Source organism: Rosa rugosa, chromosome 7 (assembly GCF_958449725.1).
Source record: "Rosa rugosa chromosome 7, drRosRugo1.1, whole genome shotgun sequence".
Classification (NCBI taxonomy): Eukaryota; Viridiplantae; Streptophyta; class Magnoliopsida; order Rosales; family Rosaceae; genus Rosa; species Rosa rugosa.
Window position 1 is genome coordinate 12,243,396 of NC_084826.1, and position 15,023 is coordinate 12,258,418.

General features: G+C 38.0%; 2 protein-coding genes across 2 annotated transcripts; both read left to right on the forward strand.

The window, feature by feature from the left end:
- The first annotated feature begins 944 nt into the window (after positions 1-944).
- On the forward strand, positions 945-4,574 carry LOC133722590 (nuclear transcription factor Y subunit B-10-like). Its single transcript, XM_062149468.1, has 7 exons — positions 945-1,105; positions 1,224-1,451; positions 1,542-1,671; positions 1,955-1,960; positions 2,054-2,128; positions 2,218-2,268; positions 4,146-4,574. Exons 2-7 carry the CDS (start codon positions 1,231-1,233, stop codon positions 4,182-4,184), a joined length of 522 nt encoding a protein of 173 aa, XP_062005452.1. The 5' UTR covers positions 945-1,105; positions 1,224-1,230; the 3' UTR covers positions 4,185-4,574.
- A 2,372-nt stretch (positions 4,575-6,946) lies between these two features.
- Positions 6,947-14,375, forward strand: LOC133723793 (E3 ubiquitin-protein ligase UPL4). Its single transcript, XM_062150659.1, has 18 exons — positions 6,947-7,160; positions 7,515-8,189; positions 8,286-8,396; positions 8,485-8,601; positions 8,679-8,837; positions 8,917-9,078; positions 9,261-9,413; positions 9,505-9,626; positions 9,717-10,878; positions 11,008-11,100; positions 11,382-12,614; positions 12,713-12,943; positions 13,026-13,130; positions 13,253-13,333; positions 13,414-13,482; positions 13,568-13,696; positions 13,789-13,872; positions 13,965-14,375. Exons 2-18 carry the CDS (start codon positions 7,560-7,562, stop codon positions 14,028-14,030), a joined length of 4,707 nt encoding a protein of 1,568 aa, XP_062006643.1. The 5' UTR covers positions 6,947-7,160; positions 7,515-7,559; the 3' UTR covers positions 14,031-14,375.
- Positions 14,376-15,023: the final 648 nt, after the last annotated feature.

Genomic DNA, 15,023 nt, shown 5'->3' on the forward strand with positions numbered 1-15,023 from the left:
GATAATATTGGTGCACGCTACTATGAAGTCAGTGATCTCCCATCATTCAGGTGCGAATCATCCTATATGTGAAAGTGATTATTTAGTTGAAATTTGAAAATATCCTTCAAGCTGATCAACATTGGAAGTAACAATTTCTTTTATTAGCGAGAATATCGTATATCACAACATGTTGTACGATCTCTACACCCATACTACTTTACGGCCCAGATGGAGGCACAAGTCCACCTAAAAAAGTATGATCACCATCAACAAGCATTCCAAGTGCATGGAGGAGAAACAACCAATGGGTTATGAATCTACCGAATAAAAAAGTAAAAACCTAGATCGGTCCGAACGGATCTCATTTTGAGTACTCACAAAAATGCTTCGAATAGAGACACAATCCGTCCTACATATAACAATGTGTTGAACTACTTCAACAAGTTAGCATGTAAAATATCCAGCATTCAACGTTCGTATAACCATATCCAGAATCCCTCTGCAGACTCCGTAACAAGAAATGATACATATCATATGTTAAAAACAGGCCTTGTGGATCCAACATTAACCCTCCCATACCTACTAATCGGTGTACTTCAAGAGGCACTTCCTCTAACTCCCAAAAAGGACATCAAAACTCAGCCCATCATCCTAAATTTAGGATCATCGAATTTGGTTCGCCTTCAATTTATTTAAAAACCGAACTGAATTGGACCGAACAGAACCAAACGCACTCCACTAACCCAATTATAAACTTGTCCAAATGGATCTAGACACATTAGGCCCATAGAAAGAGGCAGGGTAAAGGAGGGGGGGGAATTGCACCGACGTCGTTTAGAACACAAGTGGAGCTTCGAACCGAGCGGTCCAACCACGTGGACTAACCGGATAGACGAAACCGAACCAGAGAACCGTAACGGCAGCAGCACACACAGAAATATAAAAACCCCTAAAAATTGCAAAACAGAGCCAGCGAGTCCCCCAAATAAAAATTAACAAGGCCAAAAACCAACGGTGCTGATAAACCTTCTCTCTCATCCCAGTCGTCTCCTCTCTCCTTTCTTCTCCAGCGTCCGATTAGCCCCCTCTCCCCTCCCTCTCGCGCCAAATCTAAATCTCACAGGTATATATATCCTTCTCAATCCTCCTCTCTTTCATTTTCCCCCAGACTCTCTCCTTCTCTTTATCTCAATCAATGGCGGTTCTAGGGTTTCTGATGCGGTTAGGTGGCTGTGATGTAGGGTTTCCATGGCGGAAGGTCCGGCTAGTCCAGGCGGCGGCGGGAGCCACGACAGCGGCGGCGAGCACAGTCCGCGGTCGAACGTTCGAGAACAGGATCGGTATCTTCCGATCGCGAATATTAGCAGGATTATGAAGAAGGCGCTTCCGGCGAACGGTAAGATCGCCAAGGATGCGAAGGAGACTGTGCAGGAATGCGTTTCCGAGTTCATCAGCTTCATCACCAGCGAGTACGGCGTCGTTTTGCTTTTTTTTTTTTTTGTCTTTTTCTGAGTGTGTGGTAATTTTAATTTTGATGTGAGGGTTGGGATTCTGTGCAGGGCGAGCGATAAGTGCCAGAGGGAAAAGAGGAAGACAATTAATGGTGACGATTTGCTTTGGGCTATGGCGACTTTAGGGTTTGAAGACTATATCGATCCTCTCAAGGTTTACCTTGCAAAATACAGAGAGGTAATTCTAGTTCTATTTACTTATTTTTCCATTTCCAGTTTGTATTTGATTGGTTGCTGAAAAATATTAATCTCTTTAATTTTGTATATGTATCTGTATATAAAACCAAATTGTCTATATCGAATTAGCATTTGAGTTTGAGAATGAGTGTTTGGTAATGTCATCAGTGTTGTAGGGTAGGGTTGGTTTGACGTAGTAATTACGATTTTATTATGGGCATTGACTAATATACTGTTGCTTTTTGTTTCATTGACTGTCTTCTGGTTCGATTGGGATGTTGCAGATGGAGGTTAGTTGAATTGTCCCTGTTTAGTAGGTTTTCTTATTGTTCGCTGTGATTTGTTTTGTTTATTATTGGATTTCTTCGTGTGTCTGCTAACAGGGTGATACTAAGGGTTCAGGAAAGGGTGGAGAGTCATCTTCTAAGAAAGAAGTTCAGCCAAGCTCAATTGCTCAGGTTGAGTATGATTTTGATTTAGTAGTTACGCAATGCTAGTATTTGGTCTTTGGAGCCTGTACCTTAAAAGAAATTTTGTCTTATGGCAGATTTCTCATCAAGATTCTTTCTCTCAAGGAGCTAGTTACTCAAATTCTCAAGTAATCTCCCTCTCCTCTGTCTCTTTGTTATATATGTATCTATTTGTGGCTATCATCATATCAGCTCCTCATTATCTCACTTGCATACTTGAAGGGTTATAAGCTCATTTAAAAGAAACCTTGGTTATTTGATTTCTTCATATATTTTGTTGGAGTCTTCTTGGTACCAAGATATGGCAGAATAATATAACAATACCTATAGTAATATCTGATGCAGGACAAGTAGCAAAAAACTGTAGAACTAGGGTTTATTTTCAGCAGTCTCGATTGTTAGAAAGAAAAGGGTTTTAGAATAAGAAACTTAAGAAGAAAAGGGATAAAACTACTAGCATCACACCAGTAGGGTTTCTAGGCATCACACCCAGAGAACTTAGGCATCACACCTAAGGTTAGGTTGCATCACACAAACCTGGAGAGAAGCAACAGCTTTCAATTTTTATTAACTCAAATCTGCCAATAAAAGACTACAAAGGCCCTCTATATATAGGGAGGCTAAGATAACTCTAGAATAACAAGGGATATCCTTGAAGAATCCTAAAGAAATAATCCTAATAATTATAAGAATCCTAATAATAAAAACCTAGATATATTTGAACTACTTTCCAAATCTTGACTTAAAATATTCTGCGTGCGTGTATTCTTCATCAATATCACTTTGTATATGGACTGGTTGCATTTTATATATGGACATTAGCAAGTGTTCTTTGGTTTAGTGAAGGAAATACCTCATTCTAAGTAGCAGCTTGTTGGGGAATATCATTGATTCTGCAGTTTCTAATGATTATTTGACGGTGCATTCCTTCGAGCAAGTTTTCTAACTATTGAAAGATTCGAGTGTAGAAAGGCATACACTCTTGTGGCTAGGATTTAGATGTTTCAGATTCTAATTTTTAGGGGTTTCTTTATCTGCTTTTGTGTTCTGAAATGGAGTAAACTCTTGAACTTTGTTTGTATAGATGCTGAAATGGTGCAATTATTTAGTGCTCCTATTGATGGAATCTTTAATCTTAAAACAATGTTGGGTTCATTGTCTTGCTAATCTGAGGTTAATTTTCAAACTTTCACTGGATTCATAGAAGTGAAGTATATGATCTTAATAGTGTTGGATTGTTGGCCCATATCATGTTTTTTACTTATATATATATATATATATATATATATATATATTTTAAGATATATTTAGAATCAGCATGTTAGCTGTTGCTTTCAAACTTGCTGTAGAAATGCTTGAAGTGCTCTAGAATATGCTAATAGTTCAGTAGCATTTGATACTAGAGTTACATAATCATGTTGTAAGCTTCTCTCTGTTTAGCTCATTTTCCATCATGCTCATTTTCACACCATACGATTCTATCCTGTTTTTGCATTTGGTTAGTTGGTTTTTCCACTTTGCTCTTAAACATCCATGTTGGTTATGAGTTCCTTATGGTTGATAACTTGCAGCATTAAAGTTTATGTAATTCATGTTTATTGTCATTGGTTAAATGATACACCGAATGATCATTTCATTGTGGAATTAAACACTTATGCGCCGGTATATCAGGGTGCATTTGTTGTTGTCTAATGTTTGCTTACCAGCTCGTTTATGTGGGAGAGGTTGCATTTGTCTATCTGGTAGAAGATGCCAATATGCAGATCATTATTATTACAGTGATTTTTACTGTCAAAGTCAGATTTTACTTTTTGGCACTCTTAAGTGATATCAGTGCCAATATAAACACTGTTGTTATGATGCTCGAGTGAATAGTAATACCAATGCTGTTTTCGCTCCCCACCCCCTTTTTTAGTTTTATTGTCTATGGTTTTTCAATTTTGCTGGAAAGTACTGTTTTGGAACCAGTGTAGGTTCTGGTCTAATGAATAATTTGTCATTGCAGACCCAACAAATGATGGTTCCTATGCAAGGCTCAGAGTAGAGCGACTCGTCTTTAGCCAACACCGCCATAATTTAATTGCTTATCCGAGGAGATCTTGTTCAGTGCCTAGGAAAATAACATATTAAATTATTATTCCGATGTGAATGCTAAAATGTGAGGTTAGTTTTTCAGTGTTGGTTTCCGGTGACATCTTCTGGTGTGGTTTGTATACTAGGAGTTTCTTTGAGTCGAATGCCTATCTCAAGCTGATATTGTAGTCTCAGGAAGAGCTATTATATTCCTCTGATTTGTAAACTGGTATCGTGGGATAGACATGTGTTGTTATGACTGGTTAGGAAATGTCATGTATTTTCAACTTTTACATTGTATGATTTTATTTGTTGTAGACAGTTTTCATGCAAAATGAATGCCTATTGCCGGCTTTCGACAGCTTCCCAAGATTCCCATTGCTTGGACCACCTGAGAATGTTTGTGTGCTTTTCAATTTGATCAAGCGGTCTCTTTCATGCACAAAATCTTGCACCCATCTCTTTCATATTTTGCTGGCATATTCTGGTTATGTGGCCACTTTGTGAGGGGAGGTTGTACACAGTTCCTGAAACCAAAGGGTACAATATACGCAAATGATGCAAGAGCTAGTTGTATTAAAGAAGTTTTTTCTCCATTTCTTCGTCATGGTTTTGCTGTAGCCTGTAGATCTTGGTGCACCGCTGGGAGCCGGGTACCAGAGAACTCAGAATTGGGATCCGGTAGCTGGTAGCCGGCCAAACACGCTTTTAGCTTTACTTCCGGCTGGAATTTGATTCTCGCAATTTCAGCCGGAGAATATGCCTTGTTTAGCTAGCGATGAAAAAGATATACCGCTGTGGCGACAGAAGAGATGAAAAGAATCTCGAGTAGGGAAAGTTAAAAACGAAAGAAAGGAAGAGATGGTGTCGTGTGGTGGCCAAAGTCCACGTCAAAATGGTTGCTTTGCGTGCCCAAACTACACGTCGAAGGACTTTGACACTTGGTGCGCCGTTGCATATATGTAGTGGAGGATGCCTAGGCTCATGACTTTCTAGTTCAAGCTTCACATAAAAGTTTATTACTTTACTTGAGGATTAAAATCCCCATTGAGATTAATTAATTATGAAATTTTATAGGTAATAGTTGTAGGTACATGCGAGCCAGATTGATCTGATGATAATCACTTCACAATTGAAGATGAGGTTCCAAGTTAGGATTCGTCTTTCTTAACACTAACATAAAAGTGAAGCATGTCGGTTATATGTATAATGTATGTTTTAGTTGGTAATGTCTTAGATTAGCATTGGACAATTTAAAATGTGGCTTTGAGATTGAGTTTACCATTTTTGATCAAACATAAATTCACATTGATCAATAGGCGCATCAGTTAAGAATGAAAATCTCTCCCTCAGAAAATGTTGTGAGATCTATATTGCTGATTTCAGATAACTAACGTCATAATTCAAATTATTCTCCGTTTACTTATTCAATTTAAAAAAGAATAATTCTTTATGATTTTGATATGTGAGGCTCATATGAGTCATATCATTGTTCATCAAAAGTTATGTTCTTGTTTGCTTGAACTATATAAATCAAGACGGTGAAATTTGATGCCACGTACCAAGGGGTCCTACGCCATCACTAACATGATTACATGACCAGCAAGCATTAGAAGTCTAATTAAACAAGGAAAATAGAGGCTTAATTATCTTTCCAATATCTTTTCTTATAGTCTCTCTCTTTACTCTTAGCATAAAAAATGATCATTAAAGTCTCTGGTAGTCTGGTATGATAAGAACCTACTATCAATAAAAAAGTGCAAATTCCTTCAATAAAACAGAAATGTTCCCTAGAATTAGCCTCCCACTGAAAAACTGACAAGTATTAAACTATAGTTAATCACAATTATTGTGTGGTTACAATATTTTTTTTACTTGATCATATCACAATGCAAAAAAAAAAAAAAAAAAAATCATATCTTGATAGATTCCCTATGATAGAATTCCAATGCTTGAATGTTTAGCATCTTATCGGCTATTCATAATTTTCTTTGTTAAATGACATGGTAGTTTCTGTATATTTTATTGCTTTTTGACAAATTGGAGTTAAATTAAATTACATCTAAACATAGATTTTAGGAGAATTCTTGCGTACGGTGAACCGCACCACGAGCCGATGTGACTGATCAATCAAAAGCCAGATTTTTTTTTTTTTTTCGAAATTATCCTTGTTTTTTAAAAGTGAAATACCCAAAATACCCCCCTACTAGGGCCCTGATTGGTTAGCTGCACTGCCACGTGGTACGGCAAGAATCTCTCTAGACTTTAGAATAGAGAATTCATGCTCCTGAGTGAATATCTTGAGTAGAGTGGTCTGCACATTTGGCGAGCTATCATTGAACAGTTTAGATAGTTATACTTAAAATCTCACTTGTAATTTTTGTTTTGATCAAATAAATAACTCAAATACAACAACAAGTCTATTTGAAGTAGAATTCATGACCTCCCACTTATAAAGGGCAGAATTATGTCGCTAGACCAAATAGTTTTTTTCCTGTAATTTTGAGATTAAATTCTAACCTTAAAAAGAATTTATCTTTTAAAGAAAGAAAGACGCCACAAAAATCAAGCACAATGTGGATTCCTATTCCAAGAAGTTTGAAGCATACCAAAAAGCTAAAAAAGAAAAACAAAGTCAGTGTTGAGCTTGGGCTGTACGATACCCTCCATTCCAAAAAAAAAAAAAAAAAAATCTTAAATTCTTAATAAAGAAGATTGACATACACTACTCCATATATATCTCTAAGCTTTCGTACGCTCACCCTCTCCTCACCATCATCACCGTCATCACCATCCCCTTAATAAACAACACAAGAAGAAGAAGAAGAAGAAGAAGAAGGAGACCCATTGCCCTCAACCCTTACAGACTTTCCTTTATAATTCAGGTCTTCGATTTCCATCGAAGGCCGATTAAACAACAGGAACAACAACAGCTACAGCACCTTAGGTACAGTTTTAACCAACCCATAATTCCCAATTCACTGGATTCATCAATCCCTCTTCTTTTTTTTTTTTGTTGCTCTGCATATTATGTGTCTGTGTTGCCTTTCTGTTCTGCGTTTTTGGGTTTCTGAGGATTTTTGGTGATTCTGGAATAGGCCCCCAAAGTTTGATTCTTTTGCTTGAACAGTTTTTATTGACAAAGAACGAGACTTTGACATGTTTGATGATCGTTTTTTTTGTTTCTGTGTAATGCAAAAGCTTTGGTTTTTTTTTGGTTTGTAGTTTATTGTTTGGTGATTTTGATTCTGGGTTTTGAGAAGTAGAGTTTAGGCTGATAATTCAAGCTCTGACAATGCAGGAGTGGTAAAATATAATTGGATTTCTGTGAAAGGTTGAATTATAAATGGAAAGTCGTGGCCAAAAGCGGTCTGAGATTGATGATGAATTGCCGGCTGATAAGAGGGCCTGTAGTTCTTTGGAGTTTAGACCGAGTACATCCAGCTCGTCTCAAACCCCTATCAATTCTGTGAGCTCCACACCCGAACGTAATGATCAGAACAATCATGATCATGCTGATCAGATGGATACTGAATCCGAAGGAGGAGAGCCTGAGAAGGATTCGGCGTATGATTCTTGTGATGAAGATGAGGAAGATCAAAGACACAGTGATCTTAGGGACTATCAGAGGCGGAGAGCATCCGGTGATCATGGAAAGTTTCAGACCATAATATCATCTCTGAGTGAAGAAGTCGATCTTTCTCAGCACCTGGTTATGCTCACCGAGTTATGCGAAGTGTTATCTTTTTGTACAGAGGATTCACTGTCAGGTGATACATCGAACTCGCTGTCACCGATTCTTGTTAAGCTGGCAAGGGATGAGACTAGCGCGGACATCATGCTATTGGCTATAAGGGCAATGACTTATTTATGTGATGTATATCCGAAATCATCGGTGTACTTGGTCCGACATGATGCAGTGTCTGCTCTTTGCCAAAGACTTTTGGCTATTGAGTATTTGGATGTAGCTGAGCAAGTAATGTTTCTGCATTTGGTCATATCGTATAGTTTGGAATTTGTGATATCCTTTACAGCCTAAGGTTATATTGGATTCTTGTTTGGTCTTCTGCAGTGTCTACAAGCGTTGGAGAAGTTGTCACGGGAGCAACCACTTGCATGCTTACAGGCTGGAGCAATAATGGCTGTTCTGAATTATATAGACTTCTTCTCTACAAGTATACAGGTATTTTAATCATGTCTTGTACATTGAAGCTTATTTTGTTATTTTGTTTTTCTTGTATGATTCTTAATGTAAATCTTGTCTACATCAGAGAGTTGCCCTTTCTACTGTGGTGAACATTTGTAAGAAACTTCCTTCTGAAGGTCCTTCACCTTTCATGGATGCTGTTCCTACATTGTGCAACCTTCTTCAATATGAGGATCCACAGGTATCAAGTTTGAAGTTTTGTTTAAATTTTGGATCCTTCATTGATCTTAGAACTAACCTTTTGTTTTGATTTCTCAGCTTGTCGAAAATGTTGCTATTTGCTTGATTAGAATTACAGAGCGAGTGAGTCAGTCTTCTGAGATGCTGGATGAACTTTGTAAGCATGGGCTGATTCGTCAAGCCACACATTTTATGAGCTTAAATAGCCGAACTACTCTGTCCCAACCAATTCATAATGTAAGCAACTCAATATTATGTTTCTCACTTCCATATTTTAGTGCCTTGAAGGATGTCTGACTATTCTTTTGGTTGGCAGGGTTTGATAGGGCTACTTGTCAAACTTTCTTCCGGTTCAGTTTTAGCCTTCAGAACTCTATATGAGCTTAATATAAGCAGCATATTAAAGGATATATTATCCACTTATGACCTCTCACATGGAATGTCCTCTACTCATGTTGTGGATGGGCATTGCTATCAGGTTCACATCTTGACCATTGAAATTGGGTCTGTTGTTTTATTTTTGTTTTTATTTTTTTTTTCTTCCTTCTGATTGAGTCTTTAGAATGTCAAGTATTGTTTTTAAATACCCATTTTATGTAAAAAGAAGTGAGTACAAGATGACTTAGAAAAATTAAGCCTGTTTCTTATGTTTCGTTTTAGGTATATGAAGTTCTGAAGTTACTAAATGAGCTTCTCCCAACTTCAGCCGGAGATCAAGATGCTCCACAGTTGTCAGAGAAGGAATCTTTTTTAATAAATCAGCCTGAACTTCTGGAGAACTTTGGGAGGGATATACTTCCGTCGCTGATACAGGTTTGGCTTCTGATATGTAGCTTTTCCATCGTGTCCCTTCCCCCACCAAAGCAGTCAATAGTTTAGTAATGTTTCCTTCACCTCTCAACAGGTTGTAAATTCCGGTGCCAATTTATATATTTGCTATGGATGCTTGTCAGTCATCAACAAGTTAATTTATTTGAGCACATCTGACATGCTCGTTGAACTGCTTAAGAATGCCAACATTTCAAGGTAGACCTGATTTTCTTATATTTTGGTTAGTGAGTGCATCAAATCTTGAATAAACCACACTCATGCTGTTATATTCTTTCAATTTGTCAGTTTTCTGGCTGGAGTCTTTACTCGAAAGGATCCTCATGTGTTGGTATCAACCCTACGGATTGCTGAGTTAATCCTGCAAAAGTTCTCTGATAATTTCTTGGACTCATTTATTAAAGAAGGTGTCTTTTTTGCCATTGATGCTTTGCTAACCCCAGAAAAAAGCTCACTAGTAACACTGAACAAATGTTCGAAGCTGGTGTTTCCAGTGTCTAGTGGAACAAGGCTGCTGTCTGACTCTAGTCAGAAGTCTGCTTCAAAAGAGGTCCTGAGATGCTTATGTTATGCTTTTCCTAGCAGTTCCCCATCAGGGTCAGAAAAAGGAAGTTGCATGCTTGAAAAGGATTCTGTTTATAGTCTTGCAAAGCATGTTAGAACCAAGTACTTTGCTCCAGAATTATGTGACCCTGATAAATCATTAACTGATGTTCTTCAGAAGCTTAGAACTTTTTCTGCTTCATTAAGTGATTTGATGAACATGTCCTTGGATACTTGTGCTCCTAATCAGCATGAAGAGAGCTTCTATGGTATAATGCATCAAGTAATGGAAAAGCTTGGTGGAAGAGAACCCATTTCCACTTTTGAATTGATTGAAAGTGGAATTCTGAAGTCCTTGATGACTTACCTGTCCAATGACCGGTATTTGAGACAGAAGGGTGATCTTGTAGCTGCTAAAGGTGATATCTATGCTGTAGAAAAAAGATTTGAGGTGTTCGCAAGGCTATTATTTTCTTCACCAGATCTGTTCTCTGGTGACCTGCCCATTGTAACATTGATACGGAGATTACAAAGCTCACTATGTACTTTGGAAAATTTCCCCGTTATCTTGAGCCATATACCCAAGCAGAGGAACTCATATGCTACAGTTCCATATGAGCGATACACTGCATATCCATGTATGAGAGCTCGTTTTGTTAGAGACAAGGAAGAGACTACCCTTGGTGATTGCTGTGAAGATGTTTTGACCGTTGACCCTTTTTCTTCATTGGATGCCATTGAAGGATATGTGTGGCCTAAAGTCAATGCAAAAGGAACCAGCCGTATCCAATCAGCTACAATTGAGGGTCAATCAGAATGCACACCATCAAATGCCAGCTCTAGTCAAGGAGGGTGTCCAAATACTGGTGAGCCTGAGAGCATGTCCGCAGACTTGCCTGAGTTGAAGGTTTGTCTTTTCAGTCTCTCAATTGATTATACCAATAGAATATTTTTAGAAAGGAGAGAGTATTTTATTCTTTATTTATAAGTTCCATTTGGGTGCATTTCTTTATCCTCAGTCATACTTTCTCTGCAGGCAGATGAGGTCAATTTAACACAGCCGGAACCTGAACAAGAACCAAGTTTTGGACAGACAAATCCTGGAACATCTTTAGATGAAACTTATACTGTAAGAAAGCCTTTCCATCAATCATAAATTGGAACTCATGCATTCACTTTCTATTTTCTTATTGGAACTAATCATACTCTACCTAACCAAACTTTACCTCATTATGCCTGGCAATGGAGAAATAGATGTTTGTCTAATTTTTATGACCTTGGCCTAATTTCCTGTTTTTCGATTATCTTCTTTCTCCATCATGTCATTCTTATTTCCTGCATTTGTGCTGCTGCTTCCTATCAGCTCTAAGATGGTACCAATCCCCCTTATTTTTATTGGTTTTGGTTCAGGATACTGTGGAGAAGGAAGTAGAAGCTCAATCTGAGGAAGACACACAGATGGAAGAACAGTGTCCTTTATCTTGTAGCAATGAAGATGCTTCACCGAAATTGTTGTTTTACCTTGAAGGGAAACAGCTGGAACGGTCATTGACATTGTATCAGGCAATTCTTCAACAACAAATGAAAGAACATGAAATTGTCATTGGTTCAAAACTGTGGAGTAAAGTATACACACTGACATATAGAAAAGCTGTAGGTCAAGAAGGTGCTCATAATGAAGGTGTTGACTCGGCAGAGAGTTCCACTGTATCAGATAAAGTTGGGGTGTATACGTTGTATACTTCACTTTTCTCCAACATGTTTCCTTGTGAGCTTGCTTCTGACTTGGAGAAGTCGAATCCTACCTATGACATTGTATATCTGCTCAAAAGCTTGGAAAGTATGAACAAGTTTATTTTTCATCTGATGTCTCGTCAAAGAATATGTGCTTTTGCTGAAGGGAAAATCAATGACTTGGATGCATTTCAGATAGCAGTTACACCAGTGCCACAGAATGAGTTTTTGAGCAGTAAACTGACCGAAAAACTAGAACAGCAGATGCGGGATGGTTTGGCTGTGTCCGTTGGTGGTATGCCCCTGTGGTGTAATCAATTAATGGCATCGTGTCCTTTTTTGTTTAGTTTTGAGGTCAAATGCAAGTATTTCCGCTTGGCAGCCTTTGTTCCACTACTAGGTCAGCCTCCTTCACCGTCTCACAGTGATTCAGGTATGACGAGTGACAGGCGACAAAGCTCTGGTGGCTTACCTCGACAAAAGTTTTTAGTTTTCCGCAACCGCATTCTGGATTCTGCTGCCCAAATGATGGAGCTGCATGCCTGTCAGAAGGTACTTCTTGAGGTGGAATATGATGAAGAAGTTGGTACTGGTCTTGGTCCAACATTGGAGTTTTATACCCTGGTTAGTCATGAGTTTCAGAAATATGGCCTGGGCATGTGGAGAGAGGATGGTGGATCTTTTACCTCTGGTACAAACCATGCTGAGGATACTGGAATTTTGATAAGTCCTTGTGGTCTCTTTCCTCGTCCGTGGTCATCTACTATGGATGCATCAGATGGGACACAGTTCAGTGAAGTAATCAAGAAGTTTGCGCTTTTGGGGAAAATTGTAGGGAAAGCGCTTCAGGATGGGAGGGTCTTGGACCTGCATTTCTCCAAAGCCTTTTATAAACTAATTCTTGGACAGGTGCTCTCTCAATTCTGACTATTGCAGAATACTTTGATGCTTATTGTCAATATGCAAGTTAGTAATTATAGACTAACATATATCTATTTGTTTTGTAGGACCTTGGTCTGTATGACATCCAGTCATTTGATCCTGTGCTTGGAAGGACACTACTAGAGTTCAAGGCTCTTGTGGAAAGGAAAAGGTTTTTGGAATCTGTAAATGGAGAAAATACAACATTTGAGTTTGACCCATGCTTCAGGAAAACTAGAATTGAGGATCTTTGCCTTGATTTTACACTTCCTGGGTATCCTGATTTTGTCCTTGCATCCGGGTTTGATCATAAAATGGTACGTTTCCCCTGATGATGTTTTAATCTATTTTCTGAAGTGTTTCATGTAGTAAACTGCTAATTCAATATATATGGTGTAGGTAAATTCCACGAACTTGGAAGATTATGTTTCACTTATGGCAGATGCAACTATAAATTCTGGAATTTCCAGACAAGTGGAAGCTTTCAAGTCTGGTTTTAACCAGGTACGTTCTGGAATGTATTTTATTTTCATGCAAGGAAGATAGAGCCTGGATTTACGTTGATGCTTTTTCATTTAATCTGTAGTTCTGTACAACAATGATTTATTTAATCTTTGATTCTTCAGGTGTTCCGTATTGAGCATCTTCAGATTTTCACTGAAGAAGAACTAGAGCGTCTACTATGTGGAGAACGTGATTCTTGGGCTGTACGTTTACTACCACTTAATCTTGATTGTTTTAAGTACTACCAAGTATATTACTAACTTGTGAATATTCTTTTTGGCAGTTCAATGAGCTCCTTGATCATATCAAATTCGACCATGGTTACACTGCTAGCAGTCCTCCCATTGTTAATGTTGGTGTTCCTTTATCTTGCTTTGTGTTAAAGTTTCGTGTGAATTTTTCAGATGTAGATATAATTAATTTCTTTGGAATTTCAGTTGCTGGAAATCATACACGAGTTTGACCAAGAACAGCGAAGAGCGTTTCTGCAATTTGTGACTGGGGCACCTCGCTTACCTCCAGGAGGTTTTGCATCCCTCAATCCGAAGTTAACTATTGTTCGAAAGGTCAAATACGAGTAAAAGACAACTGTGTGAATTTCTGATTATTTATTTTTATGCATTATTTGACATCTCCTTTTGCTGTCTGTCATTTACAGCACTCTAGCAACTCGGCGGACTTGGACCTACCAAGTGTGATGACTTGTGCAAACTATCTTAAGCTGCCACCATACTCTTCGAAAGTAAACCTCTTTTCTTGACTGCTTATCTTGTTATGAAAGCCTTTGTAGAAAAATAGATGTGAAGTTCACATAATTTCATTTTCTTTTGTCAGGAGATGATGAAGGAGAAGCTCGTGTATGCCATTAAAGAAGGGCAGGGATCATTCCACCTTTCATAGATCCATCCAAGTGATCCTTAACTGTGACTTTGTATTTAGTAGAGTAGGTGGGTGGTCTCGCTGGTGTAGAGAAACGAAAGGGGGTGCTGGTGATGGTTTTGATTGATGATAGAAGGGGGATGATAGAGGAGGTCATTAACAACAGGAAGCTTTTGTCTGACTGATTGGTTGGATGTGTATATTACTGGTGACCTAGGTAGTTGACTGGGGAGTTGTACAAAAAGAAGATGGGGGAATTCAGATGGATGGATTGAGCTTTAAACATTTCCTTACAAAGCTGTGTACAGTGTGCTCTTGATCACTACAAAGTTATCCATTTTGGTGGAATGAAAAATAACTTTTACAGTTTCCAGTTTCCAGTTAGTTTAGCATCAATGCTGCTGCTCTGAACTTTTTAGCACAAGATGCACGTTCACATTTGTTACTCTTGGATTCGGTTCGGTTAGTGTTAATCGGGTCATGGCATGCTCAAAATATACCTCGCCTTTTCTAGGTTGTGAAAAAAGGAAAAAGAAAAAAAAGCAAAGAAAAAAAAAAACATTGTTGCTGTTCTTTGTATTTTGCTTTTTCTTTTGCATGAAAACTAAACTAATGCATATAAAAAGCATTTCCGCATGATTTTAGCGGTCATGCTTTCACGCCTATCTAAAAGAATTAAGCATGATGAGAATACCAAATAAATAGATGATGAGAGTACCAAATAAATGCAATGAGAAATTCGATTAAGGCATTATTGTCCGTTTTTTATTGTTTCATTTGAGAATGAGATATTGGAAAAAATTAAGCAATGAGAAACTACTAGCCTTGAATACCTTTTTCTCTAACTTTTGTTGGCATGTACAACGTAAAGTCCCTTTCCTCTAATTTTGCTTGTTGGTAAATTTTTTTTTGCAGGAAAACTAAACTTATGCATAGATTTAGTTGTCATGTTGTCTTTGCCCCTTTAAAAGAAATGAAAGAAACGTGATCAGAATATCAAATGTGTGATGAGAA

Excerpts from the sequence above, each read along its gene's own strand:
- LOC133722590 (XM_062149468.1), top strand. The coding sequence starts at position 1,231 with ATGGCGGAAGGTCCGGCTAGTCCAGGCGGCGGCGGGAGCCACGACAGC. Across the intron at positions 1,452-1,541 it reads ATCAGCTTCATCACCAGCGA|GGCGAGCGATAAGTGCCAGA; the intron begins GTACGGCGTCGT and ends GATTCTGTGCAG. Across the intron at positions 2,269-4,145 it reads CTAGTTACTCAAATTCTCAA|ACCCAACAAATGATGGTTCC; the intron begins GTAATCTCCCTC and ends TTGTCATTGCAG.
- LOC133723793 (XM_062150659.1), top strand. The coding sequence starts at position 7,560 with ATGGAAAGTCGTGGCCAAAAGCGGTCTGAGATTGATGATGAATTGCCG. Across the intron at positions 8,838-8,916 it reads TGTCCCAACCAATTCATAAT|GGTTTGATAGGGCTACTTGT; the intron begins GTAAGCAACTCA and ends TTTGGTTGGCAG. Across the intron at positions 10,879-11,007 it reads CAGACTTGCCTGAGTTGAAG|GCAGATGAGGTCAATTTAAC; the intron begins GTTTGTCTTTTC and ends CTTTCTCTGCAG.